Below are 20,357 nucleotides of genomic sequence, written 5' to 3'. Positions count from 1 at the left end.
CAATTTAGTTCGAAAGAGCGGGCCGAGACTGATTGAGATTTCCACGTGTTCAGCCACTTCGTTCAGCGTTCATTTGTGACCCCGAGTCGCTTCTGAAAAACGAGCTGCTATATAGCTCAGTGTGGCCTTACCTGGTGAAATAAAATGAATGCAAAGTTGGGGAGAAAGCTTCAAATCAAGAAAGTTGGGAGAATTTGGGTTTCCCCCACTCCCTTACCAACCACTCGACACTTACGGGGTCTTTGCGACAGCGCGTGCGACGTTGTTGATTTACGACAGCGCGTGCGACGTCGTTGCTCTACGGCAGCGCGTGCGACGTTGTTACTTTACGGCAACGCGTGCGACGTCGTTGCTTTACGGCAGCGACGGTGTTGGGGGCGGGAAACTTTTTGACAGCAGGGGTCGGGGGAGGGGAGCTTTACGACAGCAAGGGTGGGGGGGGGGGCTTTACGACAGCGAGAAGGGGTAGCTTTACGGCCCTTATCCCTGCATGCACTGGACCCGGGCGACGTGGCTCTCTGCGATCGCTGACGTGGTGGTGGTGGTGGCAGCGGCATTAAGCGCAGCGAGCGAAGGTTCGTGGCTTTTTCTCTTTCTAACATGTTACAATAAGCGCTGAATTAAGTCAAAGATTTGTACTTTGTATACTATGCCGCGTTGTAGTGTTCATGCTGCGTTTGTTCATTCAACCCCGCGATGCGTGTGATGAATCCGTGCAGAGTCGTCTTGGCTTTGGCTTTAATTAACCTCATCAACGAGCTTCGGTATATAAAAACACAGTCAAAGGTCATAATATCTAAGTCATTTATACGGTCGTTTATATAAGTATTGTGTGCAGATGCTGTCTAAAGCTTGCGAGCTTCCTAATTGATTATCGATACGTGAACCATGTCGAGTTGATTGATAATGATTTTATTTTTTTCTTAACCGTCTCGATCTAGTAACCCTTTGAGGCATGTGGCAGTCGGTTAAAGATTGACGTCCTTTTATTAGAACGCATGCGAGGCCCGCTTGTGATTATTCATCATCGTCGTCGTTACTGATCGACGTCAGCGATCTTTGCTGTCAATTCTAACGATTGACCTTTTCGTAGAATTGACACTCATTGAGATCCAATATCTCTAAATTAGTTTTATTTTTAATTCGATGGTCGATTTTTATTATATTTTTACCGACGTCATGTATTGTACAAGGTTATATTTATTATACAAGATAAGTGCTCATTGAGCCTTATTCATTTGAACCACAGCCATGCGATGGGCTGAATGATCGTCCCTTGTTTAACCGTGTGTGCCATACAACTTAATGTAACCATTACATTTTGTCATTATTAGGCTTATCCTGGAGGGTCCTGTCAAGTTTTTTTGCAGTAGGGGGCGATGATGGCTATGTATATTGGATTGATATTTATCTCTCTCTTACATCCGGTAGTAATTAACAAAAGAATCAATCGAGTTGCATTATCTCTTGGTAACATGTGTTTAATCATGTGAGCTCCCATTGCGATTCAGTATCTTGGTGGATGTTTAATTTGCCAACATCAGCACCACGAACTTAACTTTCCAAGATTGTATCAGTTCCGATGTGTCATTTGATTTATGTAACAGTTTCCTGCTTAGTATTTTCTTTTGTTAACGAACGACCATTGTATTTTTTAAAATGTGCCCCCTGATTGAAACACTCCTTACGTGACGTATCTTGAGGCCAGGTTGTATTTAGATGCTATGCAAATTGAAATTATTATTGTTCTAGATTCTTAATTTGACTAAACAGTAGTGATGTGATGATTAGTACAGTGCGATTGCATCTTTAGATTATAATTTAAAAGAATTGATTTCAATTTTAAAATAGTATTTATTCAGGTACACTTTATTCGTGTAAATTGTGTACAGCAGAAATTCATGAAGCCACTGTGGGGGATACCATATTGCGGATCCTGTAGCCAAAGCAGCGTGCCCGCGGATCACAAGAGGAATTAGCCACACAACCCCATTCACAAAAAAAAAAATTGTGCGAATTACATAGCGGCTAAATTAATCCCCGATAAATTATTGGATTTTGAAGTTCTAATTTTTCTAAGACATCTGCCATATGGTTCTATGCGAGGGGGAATTTTGTTTACATTTTCTTCTACCAACCAAATCACATCAGCGCAGCTAGTCTGCTGTTGAAAGCAAAAAAAAAAGGTAAATTATTTGCATTTTCGATATATTATCGATAGGTATGCTATTCAGTTTAACACGTAGGCTTTCGCGACCAATATTATTCATATTCAACGTTTTTGGGTTTAGATCGCGTTATTTATAAATGTGTCGTAACCCTCCACCACCCGACACGGCCAATCAGTAAAAAAGTGTCACGTTGACAAAAGACAAATAGTTCACTGCTTTAGCCCACCGGTGTGTTGAAGCGTGAAACCACAACATTTACAATTTGAGTACGACGTTTCGCTGGTAATTGCTTCCAGCATCATCGGGCAATTCGCCAGAATGGTGAGGCTCTGCTGTGTCTCCCGTTCTTATATAGAGCAGCTGCTCTATATAAGAACGGGAGACACAGCAGAACTATTTGTCTTTTGTCAACGTGACACTTTTTTACTGATTGGCCATGTCGGGTGGTGGAGGGTTACGACACATTTATAAATAACGCGATCTAAACCCAAAAACGTTGATTATGAGGTATGCTATTCAAACACTGAACAAAGTTTGCATTGTAAAGGAGCTGGAAAACCCTTGGCAATTTGAAAGTTTTACAAATATATAATTTACATTGCAAAGAAGTGCTTAGATTAATAAATAACATGGCTCACATTGCATAGCCGCCTTTTTGCAATGTGCATTCCTTTAAAAAACTGTATAATAACATTTGCAATATCATTATAGCAAATTAAAGTAATCCAGGGACGCCGCCGATGCGGTGTGCCGTGGATTACGGGAGGAATTGGCTGCTCCTGGAAGAGAATCAGAAATCCGCTATTTCTTGGCATATTTTAGGATCAACGGCCCCGCTGATTACAAGATGAGTTGTGAAATGCAAGAAATCCGCAAATTATATGAATTTGCGCATTCTTAGAGCGTGGATGTTTTGAGTTCTATAGCTATTTGACACGTGAATGTATAGGCAGGAATCGCTGGATTATACACTATTCAGCGTATTTACTGCTCCAAAAGCAGTCTTGGTAAGCAAGGTGAGCTTTTGTCATTTATCGCCTAAGTCATGAATAATCAGAACACAATGGTATATATTTTGAGGGCATTCAATGTAAATTTTTTTAATCATAGAGAAATTAAAGGAAGGCAAGTGTGATAAACACAAAATTAATGTAAGCTTTCAAATATACCCATGCGGATGTGGATTTAAATGTCATGAGACGCATGTGGTCTGTTCCTGCCCTTCTTACAGATGCGAGTGTCACTATCCCTGTGGGTGGCTGTGCTGTGCACTCTGGCACCAGTGCATGGAGGAGACGAGGCCAGGCTACTGGCTTCTAAAAACCTGCTCAACACATATGCCGTGGAAGGTCGGGACTTGACCGTCCAGTTTAACATTTACAACGTGGGCTCCAGGTATGGCCAGAGAAAGCCTTACTATTGTATCACTCACTGTGCTGTAAAAGCACAAACACCTTTTGAGATAGTAATTGCTCAAAGTACTAATGTTCTTGTAGGCGCTGTCATACTAGATACCTTTTTTAAAATCCTTTATATTAAGTTCGCTTGCTTGCTTGCTTGCGTGCTTGCTTGTTTGCTTGCGTGCTTGCTTGCTTACGACCGTGCAAATCTTTCGGTCGTTTTTTAACCCACTTCCCGTGATCCAATCGAGCTGACATTTTCCACACAGACTCGTTGTGCGAGACAATTAATGTTCGTAAAAAAAAATTCCCAAAATTTTACACTTTTTAGGCAAAAATTTTTTATTTTACATATATTCAAATATAACTCATTCATGGCTTTGGCTGAACGTCACAGTGTAAGAGCCCACAGTGTAAGAGCCCATAGCGTAAGAGCCCATAGCGTAACCCCTCCACAGGCCGTGGCGGAGTAGCGCAGTTGGTAGCGCCCTCGCTTCCCATGCCAAAGGTCGCGGGATCGATCCCCGCGTCCTCCACAGGCGAATATATTTTTAAATCCTTTATATTAAGTTCGCTGCCACGCGCATATAAAGGATTTATAGTGAAAAACTTAGTTTTTACGGGTTATACTTATTTACAAGTCAGATTCTTGAAAGACTTTGGTTTCAACGTATACATTGCTGCATATCATACTGACCTCCTAATGTAGCAATTACATTCGAGATGGAAGATAAGGCAAGGACAAAACGCTTATCGCACGATAATGCCATCAAGCTGCACAGTTTAGTAATTTACAATAGCCACCTTAAAATATAATATTATACCTTTAATATACTAGTGTGTCCATTTGATTATAAAACTAAGATTAAAATACATATGTAATAAATGGCTGCACTGCACACAAGCTTGACAAAATCCCCTGCTTTACACTTGCGTAATTAAAAATTGGATATGTATCATTATTTTTCAACGGTGCATTCATGAGGCATGAAATTAGTTCATACACACATCTTGTTGAAGGAAAGTATTATACATTTTGATACATTTATTGACACCCCACTCATAACCCTCTTCTGCAAGTGTGATTTAATATTGTGAGAGGGAACGTCTGATATATTTAATCTCATGTTCAAAGAGATTGGTAGAAGACCGGGTAGAATCTTTTAAACAAAATGTTGCTTTCTCATTTCTTTGCACTATATTTATGGGTGACCCGTACTGCTCTTGAGCCTACAATATTCACAATGGTAAATTGCTGTGCGATTGTTATTTGGAGACTAGTTTTGAGTGAGGAGGCGGGTGTGGGAGCCGTGCAGGTTGTGGGGTGGTCACTGTGTGTGATGTGCGAGACTGGCGTTAACGGCTGTGTACACGCGCGGGGTGCTCGTGTGTGTGTGCGCGCCGTGTCCTGCGCAGTGCTGCCCTCGATGTGGAGCTGGTCGACGAGTCCTTCTCGCCGGAGGACTTTGGCATCGTCTCCGGGGCTCTTACCGCCAAGTGGGAACGGATTGCTCCGTATCCTTGTGACGCCTCTTGACAGCCTCCTATATATAACACTGCCTTATTAAGCTCTCCACTGTGCTGTGTTTTTGTTGTTGTCAATGTTTGGTCATTTGCTCTTCGTTCCAGTTAATATTGTCGCTTATATCTGGTCGGATGATGCTGAAGCAAGAGAACTTAACTCACAATCGGAAGGTTCCAAGTTTGAGTCTTGGCTGGAGGTTGTCCCAGCCTATTATTCTTCGAGAATAATAAATTCAATACCACTGTGGAAAAGGCAGCAGTGGTTGTCCTATTAAAAGCCTGGCTCCCATCATGGGAATTTCCAAAACTGGCTTAGGGCTACCAACGGATATGCGTGCCGCCTGATTGCTCATTTGGGAGAAGCTTTGACTTCGAATACTTATAACTCAAGCAGTAATAAAACATTTATCTTAAAATTTGCTTAAGAAAATAAATGGCATGTGCAGTGGAATATAATGGTGCATATTATGTAATTATATCAATTTAACTTGGATAAAAGCCTATGAGAATAACATTTATTTTTCAGAAATACCCGTGATATAATATTGCAAAGTACAAACATTAAAAAGGAATTTCTTTAAAACGTACTGTCATTCAATATAGGCCCTTAACTCCAAGTCCGCTTTTAGATCGAGCAATGTTACCCACGCGGTTGTGTTGCGGCCATTGAAACCTGGCTACGTCAACTTTACGGCAGCGACAGTCTCCTACCTCCCCCACGAGGGCAGCAGCGTGATGGTGAGTCAGCTGTTGCCTTTCCCACTGTGTGACCATCTGCTGTGCATGGGTAGCAATAAAACACGAACCGCTGATAATTTAACATTGTGGTGTGGCAACTTTCGTGTGACAGTAGGGCTGGGGTGGTTGTCCCAGTGGTGGTTTTGTTGAGTAGGCAGGCATCTTGAATTTCCCCCACAGTAACAGCTGTGTTATCGAGGAAAGAGTTGTCACCTTGAGAGGGAACGTTTTAGATTAATTGCTTCCCGCTGTGTGCATTGAATTTACTGTGCGTGACTGCTACTGGTTTTATTCATACGACTTGGATACGCTAACAAAAACTAGTGGAAAGAATTTGCTGCGCAACATTTTATCCATGACATGTTCTCTCTGTGGAGTTTGCATGCGAGTTTAAAATGCAGCGAATCACACCTGTGTTTGTGTCTGTTTCCACAGGTGGGTTTCACCAGTGCTCCTGGCCAGGGTTCCATCTTGGGCCAGAGGGAGTTTGACAGGAGATTCTCTGCCCATTATGTACGTACAAAGGAGTATCTCTCTACCTACTGGATTTAAAGGCATCTTATGTTACTTAAAAAAATGTGAGTTGTATTAGCGTACTCAAAAAAGCGTTGCATACAACGCATCTCTAGTTAAGCACTTTTATCTTCGGAACCCTTTTTGCCAGTATTAAGAAGCTGAAAAAGAAAAGGTCTTACCATTTCTGGCAGTAATACAGGTGTTAAGATGTTCATCTTAATTCTGGCAATTAGTGGAGATTACATATTGTCATGCCAAATGGATTCGACCAATACAAATTTAAACTCGAAATAGGTTGAGATTATGTCACTTCATTTATGGGTGTCCATTACAGAAACTATTTCTTCCCTAATTTTTCTCAAATTCCTACATGTTTCTCGTGAATGAAGCTCCTTTAAATGTATATTGGTAAGTCCAGGTGAGTGAATTAAAGAAGTCAAGACGCTGGGTCTGGGTAAAATCAAATGCTCATCAGGTTTCCAGTATTTTTTAAACATGTGTTTTATTAATTAAAATTGATATTTTATTGCTTTCACATATATGCATTTTTCTTTTGTTTTCATTGTTTTATACGTAGATATTGAATCCAGACCTTCCTTTTCTGCCAATGTCTCATGTCTATAAAGTGTTCATATATGGAGTTGGATTTGTCATTCTCTCAATCTGTCACCACACCATAACAGTTATATAATGTCACAAATGCCTCAATATGACCATAAGAATCCATGAGGATTACATTTGATGACCTCCAATCTTTGACTTATGCATAAAACATTGCCTACAAAGCTAATTGAGTGGTGTGCCCCCTGTTGTACTTATTGTGCTATTGCATCTGTACATTTCTAGAGCTATGTTACCGACAATGTGCTATTCCTGAGTGGTGAGCATTTCATGTGTGTGAGTGGCAATTGCGAGTGCTTGGTGAGGGTCAGGTGGGTGGTGATTGGTGAGTGAGTCGTATGTCTGGTGTCTGCTATGTGACTGGTGAGTGTCTATGGTAAGTCTTGAGTGTTAGCTGTGTGCTCAAGTGTCTCGTGAGTGACTAGTGTCTGGTTGGGGTCAGAATCAGGGGTGAGGCTCCGGTGAGTGGTGAGTCTCCTGTATTGAGTGTCTGGTGAGTGTGTCGTCAGAGTTGTGAGGATCAAATGAGTGGTCGGTGTCGAGTGGTTTTGTCAAAGTGAATATCTCGTGAGTGCATCTAGCAGTGGAATGGTGGGACCAACAGAATCGGGAGCAGGGCTGATGGGGAAGTCACCCTACCCTTAGGATCGATTTCCTTGTGGTCTAACAATAAATATATCCGTTTTCTCCCCGTGTCCTGCTTTGTGTAGTCTCGATGCAGCTCTATTTAAATGCTCCATGAATTGTGAAATAATATTTTGTACGTCGTATTGTTAGCAGCAATCCCACAAAGCCTCTGCTCGTGTGTGTTTGCAACAAAATGTGAAGCTTGTGCTCCGACCTGTGCTGTGCAGCTGGACTGGATGGCGTTTGCAGTGATGACCTTACCATCCGTGGGCGTCCCACTGCTGCTGTGGTACTCGAGCAAAAGCAAGTATGATGCACCCAAGGCCAAGACGAAGTGAGCAAGCGTGGTGCCACAGAAGAGGGGGCACTGCCACCGAGCCCAGACGACATGCAAAGAGTTTTCCTCAATGTCAGAATTTTACTAAGAAGCCAAGCAACATTTGTACATCTGGCTGCATAAAAATATAGACCCTTAAAGCATATGTGCCAATTGCATAAATTATGTATGCATTCCACTAATGTCGGGCCTTATTCTTTTGACAGTTTTTTTTTTTATAAATTCGCAAGTTTGCTTTGATATACTGTAATTGGGAATGTAATACATTGAAAAGAAAATTACAAGAATTCATGGTCTTTTTGGACACATGTTGTAAAATGAATTGTGGCACCATTTCAGAGGGAGATATTAATGATGTTTACTGTCCTGTGCCATATTTTAATAAACTTGTGTTATCTCCCATTTGTGGACTGTATTGCATCATTGATGTTTGACACATTGGTGTCATACAGTAATGCACCATTCGTATGTGTTTAACTGTTGAATGGGCTCCTTAATTTAATTATGTCACTGCCACTTTGCATCAGGCTCGAGAAGCACATCCACAGGCAGCAGTTTAGATTAAATTTATCCAAGGTCTGTTTTCAATAAAGATGGGGTTAGGGTCAGAGGAGAATATTGTTTACAGTCAGGTTTGTGTATTCTCTGAAACCCAGAATATACTTGGGATATAAAGAAATGTTATGGACATTTTTTTTTGGGAAACATGCTTTTCAACACAGCTGTTGTGAATTGTGTTTCCAAGCAGTAACTGTTAATGTGGGAGATCTTAATAGCTATTTTGAATTGTTTTTACAAAATGCAATGATTACATTTTAACGGTTTTCATAAGCTGAGTGATACCAAGTTAAATATTATATATTAGATTTATAATTTAATAATACAAGGAAATAAAAGGCTGCATGATTGCGTTATAACGTTGGCTTTGTGTATAATATCCCAAATGTCCATGACCGCAGGCTGCAATATCCTGGGCAAACGGACTACAGATGTTGGTGCAAACTTTACACGTAATTTGTTAAAGCCTTTATGCAAAATATTTGTCTCCAGCGAGAAGCACTCTCACAATAGCAGGTATTTTGGAGAGCTTTAAACGTCAAAGTGAAAAGAATGGTCATGAGTGATTTGACTCTAATTCTAGTTTGATGAGTGTGTAGGCCTTTGTCTTGCTCTCCAAAAAGTACATGGTGTAATATTGTTTTCGCATGTTTTAAATTGTCAACAAGCATACTTGGGTATTGACAGTAAATGACCCGTTGAAACTAATCCGAACTCCCATATTAAATCCAATCGAGGTGATGCTCGACAACCATGATTTTAGGCTGCACCTCGCTGGTAAACAGCCGCAAGAGAATTATGAACAATGGCCTACCTCAAGGCCCACTACTAACATTGTCACTGACATATACAAGTGATCTGCCGTGTACATATTCTCATAAGTTCACATGCAATTGACAGCCCATTGCTGCACACAGCACAAACCGTGAAAACATTCCCAATCCTCTTAGCTGAGCTAATGTTATTGTAGGCATATTTTAGTGACTGGAGGCTGACTGAATTACTTCAAAACCAACACAAGTGCTTTTCACCTGAACAATCGTGCAGCAGATGCCACCCTTAATGCGACCTATGGTAGTAAAGTTCGCTATGACCCCATTCCAAGATATCTCGGGGTTATGGACAGAAGGCTGACTTTCAAGCGTCATAAAACAGATCATTGAAATGTTTTCAATTATCCCTGCTACAGAAACGTGTGTGAACAACCTGGGATGCCTCTGCTGATGTGCTGCGAACTGTCTCCCTATCGCTGATCTCGGTTGTCGTCGGTCAGTGTCCCCCAGCCTGGTTCGGGAGCTAGTACACAAAACAACACAATTTACAGCGCAATGTGCATCGTAACCGGAACACCGAAACCAACACGAATCCCCTGGCTCCCAACATTCTACCACCAAATATACGAAAAGACACTGCAAGGGAGTTTACACGTTTTCTTACCAACGATAACCAGCTACCCATCGCTCAAGGTATCAACAAAGTGCCTCGCAGCCAACTCAAGTCCTGACCCCCCTTTCTGGGATCACGCGGTCACCTCAGAATCTCACCCAGATCCGGAGGAATGCTAGCGAACAGAGTGGAATGCGGATGTCCGGAATAAACCTCATTTGAGACTCAAATATCACATCTCCTGGCTTTGACATTTTCTCGAAAACTGGTGTACCATCAAATGCTTTATAACAGCGTTCATTGAAAGGGGCCCACAGGCCACTGGAGGCCCCTGGTGGCCTTTAGTGCGGCCCTTGACGTGCGTCCCCCGACAATACACAACATGTGAAAACACCCCCATTGTGCTGTCAAACCCACTGGTTTCAAATGCCTGGCGGCCCTCACATTAATGTCTTATTGTTGAAAGTGGCTCCCCTCTGAAAATGAGTGAGGAACACTGTTTTACAACAACAACAACAACAGGCCGATACGTACATCTTCATTAACGACATTTTTAAGGCAAGCCATCGTGTGATTGTGGCCATACAACTCGAACTAAGGACCACAGAGTAAACCAATGTGCTATTTTAATTGGAAGAATTGCAAAATTGCACAACCTTCTCCTGGAGCCCTCTCATGATGAGCAGACCTCGAAATTGTAATTTAGCTCCTGAAAATCTCGCCATACACATTAGAATAGTATTCTCAAAATATGTTCTTTGTGAAACCAAACGCTTGTTTAATGTCTATATTTATCGTGGCTGGGTTTGCTTGCATGTAAACACGTGGTCCCTAACATCTGGTTTGGAGTTTGCGGGAGATATACAATGACGAAATGTGCGTGTAAACAAGACGTAATGGTTGAGTAAATGACAATGTCTGGGTTGGCTGTGTGGTCTGGGGACCGTGCGGTAATTGCGTCAGCAATACTCGGTACCCGACAATTTCCACCACCACCTTGTTAAAATGAGGTAAATGGGATGATCGCTTGAAAAATAGAAGAATTACACGTTAGGATGTGATGCAAGCATCAAACGGTCGCACTCAGTGTTTTCCCAGTTAAAGGATACATTCTCTGTCACCATGACATTTGGTACCTTGTGTACAACAGCTGTATTTAAATGGCTGTCAAGTAGTTTCTCCATGACTTGAATCAAGCCAAAGTAAATGTTATACATAACCATTGACTGAACATTCTATGGTTACATCATCTGAATTAACATTGGGTAACAATTAATTTCATGGATACTGCTGTTTAGCTTCCATATTTCAAAATGGGAGTATAAAATGATGAATCATGATTAAACTACAAGTGGTCATATTCTCATCACTTGGCCACATTTTCAGAGTCGATGGTTACATTTCCACAGGGACATAGCCATTTCTGTATGGCAATACTCTATTACTAAAAGCACTCCCTCTACTTTAAAATTGGCATTCAATTCAAGGTGACATCCTCATTCCCAAGAGCAGAGTATTGTGTCACGTCTCCCTTGCAGAACAGATCTCGATGTACTCTCAGCTGGTTAAAAACGGGGCATTTAATTCAAAGGCCTTCACCGATGTTAAATTGATGCGTCACATTTCTTTTTTTTATAAATGAAACGTAAAACAATAATGCATCGCGTTTGGTTATTGTGTTCAATAAACATACTGTGGATAAGCCCTTCGGGATTGCCAGGGCAGGTCATTGTACAGGGTTGTCCTAATGTTTTGTGACCCACATTTAATTGTCTAAAACTTAATATTGTTAAAGTAAGATTGTATTTAAAACATAAATGAATATGCAAGGAAAACATGTTAAGGGTCAATTAATTGGTGGTCACAAGACATCTGGACCACCATATAGTTTGAAACGAAACGCGTGGCTTTTAATAACATTTGTGGTCAAAAACAGTGAGCGTTTTTATGACATTCACGAACAACACTTTCAATTACTCAAAATGCATATTCGCCTGGTAGAAATGTCTGAAAAACTCTTAAAACTTACAGTGAACTCTCTAAAAGAAACTTAAAATAAAATTGAATAGGCTTAATGATGATCACTGTTTATCTAGATACGAACATCATGGACGAGTGCCACACTGGTAAAGTCAATAGTAAGTATCCTGGTCACCACCATAGGAATGTGGATTTTCCATTACTGGCTCAGGGCTATCAACCGAGATGAATACTGCCCCTTTAATGTTTGAGTAAACACATTTAATTCTAGCTTTGATTGTACAATACTGTACCATTAGCTACCTATTTTACTAGAACGAATGTTATACTGTACTACGAATACTACACCACTTTAAATTCCTTTAATGTGGCGCCTTAAATGTGCACAGTTCAACTCAATACTTCCCTGCTGTGCTTCTTGACAACAACAAAAAGTCGAAATGACCTCGGTATCCAGAACCCGGTGAAATAAACTCACAATTACCACCGAGATCCACCTGTGTGCTCACTTGTATCTAAAGCCCAGGGGAAGTAGGCTCCCCATGAGCGACACCAAAAGGGCAACATTACAGGGGGCTTGGAATAATCACACAGCAAGTAGTACTTGCTGTGCCTGCAATCCCAGCGTGTCTCATCGCCTGGGGGCCACGCAGAGAGCATGCACGTGCACCCAAGCGTAAATTATTGAAAGAGCTGCCATCATTTTGTTCCAACATATTTGTGATTTATTTAAGTGATGAGTTCCCATTACGGTTTGCATTGTTACATGTTTTCTCCATCAGGGTTATTGATCTCACATTCAATATTTGTAACAGATGTAATGTTTTACTTGTACAGTTTTCAGTTTCAGTATGTGAACAGTACTTGCTATTATAGAGTTACATCTTTCAGGCTTTGGATGTGTTTTCAGGGTTGTTAAACGATCGTCGTTTTCAAACGATCATCGTTTTCAAATGGAAATTTGGACAGTTGTTTCAACTGGAATTGAAGTGGCTCCTTCTGGATTGCAAAAATCCAGAAAGTTAACCAATGGACCATGGCAGTTCCTTTCGTTTCTCAGTTGATTATATAACACAGTTATGTTGTTACTTCATGGGACCTCCTTTGCCAGTATATGAGAATAGGTTTTCCCCTTTTTTCTGGCAAAAAAACAGGTGTTAAAACACCAAACTTCTAGTGTTGCAATCGAAACGTCGTATTCTATTATTTATTTAATTTAATTCCCATGTGACTTTACCAAAAGGACCAAAGAGTAATTCCTGCAGTCACGAAAGCGTCAAATCAAGTTATGTTGTTGTCCTGAAGATTGTCTGGCAAACCGATAACCGTTTTTTTCTTGCGGTTACCCGAAGTAGAATCCTCGTTTTACTCGGCATCTCCTGTGTTCGTATTATTACCAGAGGTGTGGACTCGAGTCATGTGACTTGGACTCGAGTCAGACTCGAGTCATGAATTTGATGACTTGCGACTCGACTTGGACTTGCATAACAATGACTTTGTCCCACCTATGAGATGTGGACTCGAGTCATGTGACTTGGACTCGAGTCAGACTCGAGTCATGAATTTGATGACTTGCGACTCGACTTGGACTTGCATAACAATGACTTTGTCCCACCTCTGATTATTACACTCCAACAAGTGCATACTATTAAATACGCTCAAGCATATTACGACTGCAATACAATACTATATTAATAGCAGTATTGGAGTACTGTATACTGTAGATGTAATTCTTTGTATTCCTCTTCTAAAAAAAGTATTCTAAAAAGTTGTACACCGATATCCAATAACTACACTACACCACATCTCAACCACTCAAGTTTAAAGTTTCCAAGTTTCATTTATTAAGTATAGCCCTGTGAGCCATTCGGCTCTTGAATCGGCTGCAAACAAAAAACAAAAACATGAACAAGAAAACATCTTAAAGTGACTATGTGACTATGTGCAAACTGAAAATCCAGGAAACAAAAAACATTAAAAAAATTCCAGATAAAAAGCACCGTACACAAACGCTGTATGCAGAAATCCCAGTGGGATGCAAGTCAAACAACAACCACAAGGCAACTTAGATTAAGGCCATCAGTCTAACTCCGTACTACAACAAACATGGCCAAACCAAAAAACTTTTCGAAATCACCCAAATAAAGCCATAAAAGCAATGTAACAGTGATCATAGGAACTGTGACCGAATTTTCACAATAAACGACATAAACAACATGTACTGAACCACCAAACCCTACATCCATAGCTGGCTGCATGAGTCACTCCACAACATCAGGAGCATCCCATGTACAATTGAATCATTTATGTAAAGCTCCTTTGAATAAGGCGCTATATAAATCTATATAACGTAAGATGTCCATTCCGACAAAAGGTAAAAAAAACGTTTAAATCCCAGACCCCCTCTGCAACGAGGCCACGTGCTGGGTCAATGGACTCGACTGGTTTAAAGCCACGTGTCTCTCACGTGAACACACTGCACTTTAAACAACTCGGCTCACAAACTCAAGTTGCGATTGGCTGCGCCAGGCACGTGCCGGTTCTTGGGTCCTGGCGATTGGTCCAGAGATTTGGGGGCGGAGGGAGAGTCTCTGTCCAATGTAAATTAGGGAGATTTAAGCCACGCCCTCAATCCTAACCCCGCCCCTCGACCCCCCCCCCACCTCAAATTGCACTGCCCCTATAAGTCACAGATGCCACATCAGAGGTTTTTTTTTACCTTTATACATGGGTTTCCAATCAAAGACTACGAAGAAATTAGCATGAGTTTAAGTGTATTTGATTTGTTACTAGTTGCCCGGCTATTTGACAAGGTAGATCCGTGGTGCGTAAGCACTGCGGCAACAAAATCAAAATACAAAAACATCGTTAATGCAGAGAACGAGGACAGGGTTCTTTCGGAATAGTGCACAATTAACAAACGAGGTTTATATACGGAAAATAAATAAGCGAATTAATAAGCGGACAATTTATCTCCATATATCTGTCCATCCGGGAGGACTTCTGTCAGTGAATCATTTCAGCAGCCTTGGTTCAAAACAACCAATTTCGGGACCGGTTTATCATGCAAATACAATATTTTTCTTCATTATTCTGTTGACGTTTCAGACTAATCCCTGTGTCACGCAGCATTTGGTTAAGCAAGCAAATTCAGAACCAGGTTCAATCTTCTGGTTGACGTTTGCCTATAAAAAATGTTCATTGATGTTTGTCTGGAAAGCCAACTGAGGCTGATTGGACTCAGTTTTGTCAACATACATGGATACACAAATCAGTACTTTATTTGTTTTTTTTAAAACGGGAACGTAATTATGTTTTTAGAAGTTCAATTTATCTTACAGGTTTTAATATAGATGTTTGTTCAACTCGAAAGTATATTCGCAAAACAATGATTTGCTGTAAATGAACGTGCTTAACGCTAGACGGGCAGTGTTTAAAATACTTCGCTGTTAGAAAACATTTTGTACGCAATATCCATATTTCTTAGCTTTTGCATAAGGAATTTCGTCCAAAGTGATGAGCACTGCCCCATTGTTCGTTTGAGCTGGGAGAATGACCACGTTTGACTTGACACATTAATGCATCGTATTAATATGTCAAACAGACGATTGGTACATTTTGCATGAGAGTGTAGAATGAACGAGGTGACTACTCGCGTTCGCAGTTAGGAAAGATGTGAAAATAATGAACACTTAATTTATATTTCAAGAATCTAGGAAAGGGACGTGGAATAGCCAAATGGTGAAATTAGAAACGAGATAGACGTGTTATATATTTATTATAATATATGTTTAAAAAATCTATCGAGTCACGTGAAATAATGTAGAAACTTCATTTGTTAAAAAAGTTGCCAAAATGTATTGTTGGATTATATGGCTTTAAGTCTAATAAGTCTGTGTCAGTGCTGAACACATTCTAACATATTTCATAACTCGTTATTTAAATTTTAAAACTGACTGCAAATTATATATTCATTATACTAAAGGTGATGATGATAATAATTAGTATAAAAAATGTAGCAAGTGCTATCTGCATGCACTTATTGCGTGTAGCATTGGTAAAGAAAGCAATCATATTAAAGCATTGAAAATATGAAAAATGTACACATATTACTGGTGTAGATGTGTATGAAAAGCTGTAAAATCGAGAAAGTTTGAGCTAACCTTCTGGTATGTGCAGCTCTGTGCGTTTCCCATTTGTTGCTGCTTGTCCATCCTGGATGGCTGCTTGACATCAAAAGTCAAACCATTACCAGGTTCGGTGCTACCGTTCCGCTGACTTTCTGTAAATTTCTGAAGGTAATTACATCTGTCAATGATCAATGCCAGCGTCCCTGAATGCATTTGACGAGTGGTGTCTGCGCCGGTTACTCTGCATCCACTTCAGCGGGCCTTGGGGGACGCCTCGAGTGATCGCACCAGAGCCCTGCGCACCATCATCAATGGGCCACCGCGGGACTGGAGGCAGCCTCAGGGCAGACCACTGTCGACGTGGACGCCCACTATTGAGGCTTACGTCAAACAATACCAAGGTCTTTGACTGTGCTCAGAGTGGCGGTGTGCTTAGAATAGGGCCCCCTGGCAGCGTCTCGTGGAGACCGCTATGTTCCAGCCAGGGCCAGGTGATTGATGATGATAATACTCTTTGGTTCTTTTGGTAAAGTCACGTAGGTCTCAAATGAAATAAATTCAATCACGACGTTTCGGGCGCATCAGGTGAGACAACCAGCAATTGTTTCTTGCTGTGGTTGTCCCACCTGATGACGGACGCTTGTGTTGCGCACGAAACGTCGTGATTTTAATTGATTTTATACCTACGTGACTTTACCGAAAGAACCAAAGTGTATGGATCCCTGCAGTCACGAAAACTTCAAATCTAGATTGATGATGATAATGATGATGAATTGCATCTGTCGGTAAAAGCTGTCAATCCACTGCTGGATGAAGACATCCTCACATGATGTTGATCAGGGGTGGGGGGCAGGTGAGGCAAGACCAGTTCAGATGCTACTCGGTACTAATGTTAGCCCTGGCCAGGAATCAAACTCAACGTCATAGTTGAGTGCGCAAACCGTTGTGCCACCGCTCCAACCCATGAAACTATTACAAAATATTTAATGACGGCTGAGAAACTGATACTATACCTGTCAACTTGTAAATTGTCGGCATGTACAAAAACAATTTCCATTAAAAAATAATGCAAACATGTGCAATTCAGTTTCTTATCAATATTTTTCTAAACTAATTCGAATTTGAATGAATTTGGTTTTAAAAATAAATCCCCGATATCTGTATTATAAGCTCTATCTGTAAAGCTAATGCTCATCTGGAAAAAAACAGCAATGCTGACTGTTTTGAGAATCTATTAAGTCCATGAGTCCCGACCAGATATTTCACTTGTCGGGAGTGGCTCCAATTTTGTATGCGGCCAACAGCGAATTATGTTGATTTGGGCCATCGAATAATTCACGACTATATTAGCCGGGCAAATTAATTGGTGCAACTAAAGTTGTGATACCTTATGTGGTACCAACTTCTGCTCTGGCCCATGGACTAATATGGTTTTAGGTGTTTGTGCATTGGTTTCAAGGTTTTTGTGCAAGGACATCTGGCAACACAGGCAGTCCCAGCTGCATGATCGTGGTTATGGGGGGGAGTGGCTATCGGCGGGAGGGGGGGGGGCTCTGTGTCTATGAGGCGGAGTGTTGGAGCCAGTGGCGTATAGCGACGTGTTGAGAGCTACATGGGAGGTCCTGGACCCAGAGGGGGGGTGTGATTCTGAAGTCAAGAGGGCGTGGTCCTAGGGCCAGGGGGTGTGGCCACGAGGCCGGGAAGGCGTGGTTCCCGCCCGAGGGGGCGTGGCCACGAGGCCGGGAAGGCGTGGCTCCTGCCTAAGGGCCGTTGCCACGTGGGCGGGAAGGCGTGGCTCCTGTCTGAGGGGGCGTGGCCACGAGGCCGGGAAGGCGTGGTTCCTGACTGAGGGGGCGTGGTCACATGCGTGTGGGGGGAGTGGACTTGGCGAGGGGCGTGGTCATTTGTGGAGGGGCGTGGATATACACTAGGGGCGTGGCCTCGTACTCAGGGGGCGTGGTTATGTGCAAAGGGGGAGGGGGGTGGGCGTGCCCCGGGCAGCCTCGCGGGCTATGGGGCTGCGGGCACGGGCAGAGTGGGCAGAGCGGAGCGCGCATCCCACCACCTCCTCCTCCTCCACCTCCTCCTCCTCCCAGCGTGTGAGAGCGATCGGAGCACACAGAGCCACGGGACAGCACCGCTCGCCTCGTCTCCCCCCTCCAGCCACGGAGCAGCGGCAGCAGCCAGCGAGCCCCCCCCCTCTCCGTGGTAGGAAGATTCGTCCGCACGTTGCTCCTACACCCCCCCCCCCCGTACGGAGGTCTGCAACGTTCTCGCGTCCGTCCGTGCTGAGATGCGTGCGCATGTTGCTCGGTGCCTCTGTAGTGTTGTTACTTCAACCCAAACGTGCCCACAGCATGATGCCCGGCGTGAGCTCTCCCTCTCTCTCTCTAGACGTCGCTGTGTGTAAGTTGTATTGCGTCGTGTTTAATGACTCGTCCCCGCCAAAGGAACGTTGAATTTCCATCTCTGGCACAGGGACGGGATGACTGCTTAGCAGCAACGCCGCATGATAATTCGAGTATGGAGAAACGCCGCTAATCAGATTTCAGAATATGTTTACATGTGAATATTTATTCCAGCTGCGCGTAAATTGTACACGGTTCTTGGACGATGTGTGTCATATGTTACCTGTGCTGTCACACACGTGCGCTATAGTGCAACAACATGCACAACACAATGTATGTACACCGTGTGTGTGTGTCAGTCTGTAGTACGTACGATGGTGCTGTCAGTGCACGTCTGTGCCGTATACTTCACGTGCCCTGTACTTCTACATTCGCATGTGCTTGTGATCGGACATGCGGTGTAGATGCGCGTTGTACTTTCCATCAAGCCATGAATCTTCCGTCCGCACTGCTTGCAGCGCTGGGCTAGAACACCAACAATGCGACAACATAGCGGAGGAGTTGTCGCGCTGCCTTTTAATTGTTGCTTCCATAACAAAAATGCATCTGTTTCCATTTAGAGTTCTAGATTTGAAGCTTTCGTGACTGCAAGGATTCATACTCTTAGTTCTTTCGGTAAAGTCACGTAGGTAAAAAATGAAATGAAAATTAATAAAAATAAAACAATAAAAATCACGACGTTTCGGAGGCAACACAAGTCTCCGTCATCAGGTGGGACCGCCACAGCCAGATTTGCTGCATCATTTAGAGTATTTGACTGCTTACTCTTTGGTTATTTCCGTAAAGTCACGTAGGTATATTACCGAAAGAACTAAAGAGGATGGATTCATGCAGTCACGAAAGCTTCCAATCAAGATATTTTACTGCTATTATTTTTTCCACGTGATAAGCCACTTCGTTGAGCTGTCATTTGTGGCCAGGTTGCTTCTGAAAAAGAGCTACGCAGATCAGTGGACCTTGCCTGGTATAATAAAACATAGTTGTATAGTTTATGCCAGACTGATAGAGCCGTATGATTACTTACTAATGTTTTCTCTTGCTCTGACTTTATTAAAGAAAACCCAGGCAGCTCACTCAAACAAAACTAAAATAGATGTCAGATTGTTTTTCTCTTTCTCAAACGTTGGGTGGATGAGTGAGTACGTATTGGATATCTTTTTGTAGCAACCAGGGAGACTATTTGTGGATGCTTTTTGTTTTGCCAAACAAGCTGTGGGTGGTTCCGTTAATAATTTTGACACTCGGAATGAAGCTTAACACTGCTGTGCTGCATTGTACCGTAGGCGTTCAACATTTGCCACCACTTGATAGTTTGAAATACGTAATAATAATAATGCAATATATAAAGGGGCCACGGTGGTGAGATGTTAACTACCTTGCCTGTTGTACAGGAGGTAGTGGGTTCGATCCCAACCTTATTTGGAGTTTGCTTGTCTCTCTCCCTGTGGTCGCATGGATTTTTTCGGGTCTTCCGGTTTTCCCCTCCACATTTATAAATATGTATTGAGAGTATTTGATTGCTATACATTTCCACATGATTAGGGGCCGTCCATAAATGACGTCACGCGATTTTGGCCGATTTTTTACCCCCCCTCCCCCCTCGTCACACGGCGTCACAAAAAGTCAGACCCCCTCAAATGTGACGTCACAAAGCTCTGCCCCCCCCCCCCCCAAAACCATATTTCCATTTTGAAAATAAAACATGCTTCAAATCACTTGCAACTATTGTCATTGTAGTGCGTGTTTAACGTGGTGCTGCACTCTGATGTTGTAGGAGAAAACATTTATTAAAAAGGAGGCGTTCGAAAACTTACATTTAGCATAAAATCCACTTGAAAATATTCAGCGTCTAACTAAAACTGCAGATGTTCAGAATACTATATTGAAATTATCTTATAATTATAAAATATTAAAAGTAATTATAACTAAAAAAATACTTGAAACTTTCTAGTAGAAGGAAG

At 42.1% G+C, this 20,357-nt stretch overlaps 2 protein-coding genes across 5 annotated transcripts in view; both read left to right on the top strand.

Moving 5' to 3' along the window:
• The first annotated feature begins 420 nt into the window (after positions 1-420).
• Positions 421-8,336, top strand: LOC144739238 (translocon-associated protein subunit beta-like). Of its 2 annotated transcripts, none has more exons than XM_078622209.1 (6): positions 421-575; positions 3,403-3,566; positions 4,988-5,086; positions 5,725-5,833; positions 6,269-6,346; positions 7,825-8,336. In XM_078622209.1, exons 2-6 carry the CDS (start codon positions 3,403-3,405, stop codon positions 7,933-7,935), a joined length of 561 nt encoding a protein of 186 aa, XP_078478335.1. In that variant the 5' UTR covers positions 421-575; the 3' UTR covers positions 7,936-8,336. The 2 variants fall into 2 exon arrangements, with proteins under 2 accessions (XP_078478335.1, XP_078478341.1); XM_078622215.1 differs by having other exon boundaries at positions 423-575; positions 6,269-6,411.
• Positions 8,337-17,988: 9,652 nt separating this feature from the next.
• LOC144739097 (talin-2-like) overlaps positions 17,989-20,357 on the top strand; it is a 244,620-nt gene continuing 242,251 nt past the window's right edge. The window contains exon 1 of one of the 3 annotated variants that reach the window (XM_078622090.1): positions 17,989-18,196. The gene's annotated coding sequence lies outside the window, so the exon portion shown is untranslated. The remainder of the gene's footprint in view (positions 18,197-20,357) is intronic. The other 2 variants (XM_078622086.1, XM_078622097.1) reach the window with 2 other exon arrangements.

This window comes from Lampetra planeri, chromosome 3, assembly GCF_965212315.1.
Source record: "Lampetra planeri chromosome 3, kcLamPlan1.2.h2, whole genome shotgun sequence".
Taxonomy (NCBI): Eukaryota; Metazoa; Chordata; class Hyperoartia; order Petromyzontiformes; family Petromyzontidae; genus Lampetra; species Lampetra planeri.
Note: the sequence above shows the minus strand (reverse complement) of the source record. Positions and strands in the feature narration are given on the sequence as shown.

Coding starts and splice junctions, on each gene's coding strand:
- LOC144739238 (XM_078622209.1), top strand. CDS start 3,403: ATGCGAGTGTCACTATCCCTGTGGGTGGCTGTGCTGTGCACTCTGGCA. Junction 3,567..4,987: donor ATTTACAACGTGGGCTCCAG/GTATGGCCAGAG, acceptor TGTCCTGCGCAG/TGCTGCCCTCGATGTGGAGC. Junction 5,087..5,724: donor AAGTGGGAACGGATTGCTCC/GTATCCTTGTGA, acceptor GTCCGCTTTTAG/ATCGAGCAATGTTACCCACG.